The 3,742-nt window shown below is 34.5% G+C and overlaps 1 protein-coding gene across 1 annotated transcript; it reads right to left on the bottom strand.

The window, feature by feature from the left end:
* Positions 1-322: 322 nt before the first annotated feature.
* Positions 323-670, bottom strand: LOC143609985 (uncharacterized). The gene has a single exon (XM_077084590.1). It carries the CDS (start codon positions 668-670, stop codon positions 323-325), a length of 348 nt encoding a protein of 115 aa, XP_076940705.1.
* Between the last annotated feature and the right edge of the window lie 3,072 nt (positions 671-3,742).

Below are 3,742 nucleotides of genomic sequence, written 5' to 3' on the forward strand. Positions count from 1 at the left end.
ATCAACTTTAAACAAACTTGTGATAAGTGTATTAACACTTGTATATATTTTTCTAATACAATAACAAAACAAATATTTATCGACTGCTTATTTTTCTCTCGTATCTTTTTAGCAATTTCTATTATGTATCAACCACTATGCTCCATATTAAAAAAAAGGAAATATTATAAAAACATCATTTAAAACCAAAATAAATCATAAACAAAACGTGGAAAACCACATTAACATATGAAAATATACCAACATTTTATACATTCATAACTACCGTACTACATGACTACATCATTGCTACTTTTAACCCTAACAGCTAACAGCACCTTATTCACCCACTAAGCATCGGAAACCATCGTTCCCTGAGATCGGACTGGTACGAAAGCAACAAGAACAAAAGCACAAGAACCAAGCCCACACCCCACGGAACCGAACCGGTTGGTGAGTCAGCATCGACCGGCACAAAGAACGGTGAACGGCCGGTGGTGTCAAAGATGGAGATCAACTGAAGAACCAGTAGTAAGAGCACTGGTGAAGCAATGAAAGCCAGTTTGAGGTTATCGAATAAGCCCTCGAACATGGATTCGTAGGTGGAGTACCATGAGAAGCTTACGAACATGAAGAGGATGATGAGGAAGAAACAAAGGTGAATAGGTAAGGGAGATGATTCCGAAGACATGTTTGAGAGTTTGGTGTTTTAGTTAGTGGTCAGGTGAGGTTGGTTTTATAGTGGGTGGAACATGGCTTTTTTACTTTTTATTTAATCATGGAGAAAATCAGGGAAATAAATACAATAATGTATAGTTTTTATATGTACTTTTTGTAATGCATCACTCATTTAATAATAGTTGGTACACTATTATATCTCTCTTTAATTCTCTCTTTTTTTACTGTATTCGGAAACTACCCTCAATATATGAATGAGACTCACTAAGACGAGATGAAAATTATTCATAGTAATGTTAACGGACCAGACCTAACTCACATAGAAACATCATAATGGAGAAAATCCACCACTATCAATCCCTATTAGTCAGGTTTCAATCCAAAGACCTCAATAATACAACGCCTTAACCTTATTTGATTAATAAAAGTTTTATATAAGCTTAAGGAAAGCAAGGAAGGGAGTTGAATGAAAAAGAAAGAAACAGTAAAAATATATATTTTAAATTATTAAATATGTGTTAAAAAATTTTCCTTCCAAATCTCTATTCTCTCCAATACACACGACAGTTTTTGGTTGGACCACCGGTCAGACCTTGTATTCATAACATGAATTTACTTACGAAACAAAATTTCTTTGCTGATATTAAATGGCATGTAGAGTGGACAACTATATGCCTTGTGTCATATTAAAAGCAAATACCTAATTGTTATATTGCAAAAATATGAATAAGTTTGATAGTTATAGTTGTTTGTGTTTATCTCTATAAAAATATAAATACAATTAAACTGATTTTATAATTAAGGTTTTATGATGTAGTTTTAACCAAGAGGGAAGCTTGTATTGTGGCCCAGGGAGGCTCCGGTCACTCACGTTTTTTTCTCAGTATTGTAAATTTATGTGTTTTTGTTCAAAAACTTTCATACATAGTGTAAATTTACTCGTTTTTTTCCCTGAAATTTTGAGCCGGTCACCCTGGTTTATGAAAGTTTTTATATGTATTGAGTCCTATCATTCATAACGTTTTCATTCAAGCTTCACCACTTTTAACAATAACATGTACTTAAATAAGCTAGTTGAAAATCTTTTGGTTGTAAAATCAAAGAAAATTTATATTCTGGATTAAACAAATGTAGGGTTTTCCTTTTTTTAATAATTTCTTGTTCAAACATTGTATAGTTTGCTTTAATGCTGATTCTGATTTAACAACTAATTACTAAATATTTTTTTTTGCCGATATTATGTAAATTAGTTTTCGTGAAACTTTGTTATTTCATATAAAACGCGAGTAGGTGAAATATTATGACTTGACAGATGGATATGAGGTTTGTTCATAGTTTAGCACATTAGCCTGCCCCCTTCCAATTTATTGTTAAAAACAACATTTTTGAATAAGTTCTATAAAAACGACCAAAATGAATTAATAATTGTATTTTCTATTAAAATATAATCACAGGGTGCACAGTATATATCAAAAACACCCAAACTCTCCAAATGTCATTTATGCTTCACATCAAATTTAACACCAGCTCCTTAAATTGCATGGTATACTCCCCAAGCACCCCAATACATATATGTTTTCCTCATTTTTTCCGTATTTCGGTGTAAATAATCCAATATTAATTTATAGCCGGAATACGATTTGTTTTGGCTAGAGGGCCCAAACCTCTCTCTCTATATATATATATATAAAAGAATCCCTACGCTATCCTTAACAGGCAGAAAAATTTTGATTTGTCTCTGCATAGATAAAGTTGTTACTCAATTTTTTAAATAAGAGTATATTATGACTCGCAGAGCCCGAATAACCAAGGATTTATATTTAGTAGAATAGGATTTGCGATTCAAAATAGGATAGCGGCGCAACTTATTGCTCGCTTACCCATTATCCAGATGTAGCTCGTTTTGTGTAATTGTGTTATATAAAATAACTCACTTCCAATAAAAAAACAAATGTTAAAAGTTTACAATGCCTTAATATTGAAGATATATAAGCTGTAAAATTATAAATTCAACGAATAAATTAATAATAACGGGTGCAATTATTTCTTGTTTTTACTTTTTTTTTGGATGGTAAGGCCGGTGGATAAGAGTTATTGGGTTTTCATTTCCTTACCTTTTTAATATTATTTATTATTATGGAAATGTAAGTAGGCTGATATTCTCAACTACCTTTTTAAAGTTGACAACTAATGAGTGCCACGTGTCACCGACCTTTTAATCTCAAGAAACTTTGAACAATGTGGTGGGGTTCTTTTTGAAGAAAGTTAAATAGTTCTATTCTATATCTTTACTCTTTATACCATTCACTATGGGGCGTCTTCAAAAAGGGCTTTTGGGTGACTTGGGAGTCGAACACCATAGTGGGGCGCCAACGAACCAAGGGCGACGAAGGAATAGCCGTTCCAACGACTGGCGCGGTTTTGAATTTTAGTGGGTCCCCCTCCAACGTTCATATAACGGCTCTTTTTAAAAAAAAAAACTAATTATTTTATTTATAAATAATAATCTATTTTATCAATTTTTACTCAAACAAATATAAAAATTCACTCAAATTTCACCCATTTTATCAATTTTTATCAATCTCTCAACTCTCTACCATGGATCTTTTCTCAAATTTCACAAGCTCGAGCTCAAACCCAAACCCAAACCCGAAGACGAGCTCAAACCCGAAGACGAGCTCGAGCTCAAACCCGACCCCAACCCAAACCCGTGGGATCCGACTCAAAGGTGGTGGGCTAGTATGCTCGCAAACAATGACCCTACCAACCCTTTCTATACCAACAGCATCTACCCGTGATGCCTTCAACCGTACAACATTTTCCCAATGATATGTTGTATCGAATGCCAATGCCGTTTATGCCTCCGCCACCCCAAACCCCAATACTCGAAACCCAAGTTCCAGAAACTGAAGTTCCCGAAACCCAAGTTCGTCGCAAACGAAGCCATAGAAAGAAGGTTGTTGCTGATCAAACACCAACCGAAAAGGTTGACAGGAAAAAGTGGGAAGACGATGAGGAAGAGGCGTTGGCGCAAGCGTGGATCGACTCATCCGAAGACTCAGTCTTAGGTGACGGTAAACGCAGC

The sequence above is a fragment of the Bidens hawaiensis genome, unplaced genomic scaffold, assembly GCF_021521415.1.
Source record: "Bidens hawaiensis isolate Kalapana, Puna unplaced genomic scaffold, B.hawaiensis_p1.1 tig00023076_1, whole genome shotgun sequence".
NCBI classification, from domain to species: domain Eukaryota; kingdom Viridiplantae; phylum Streptophyta; class Magnoliopsida; order Asterales; family Asteraceae; genus Bidens; species Bidens hawaiensis.

Bases quoted from the DNA above. Each gene is read 5' to 3' on its own strand.
- LOC143609985 (XM_077084590.1), bottom strand. From the start codon at position 670: ATGTCTTCGGAATCATCTCCCTTACCTATTCACCTTTGTTTCTTCCTC.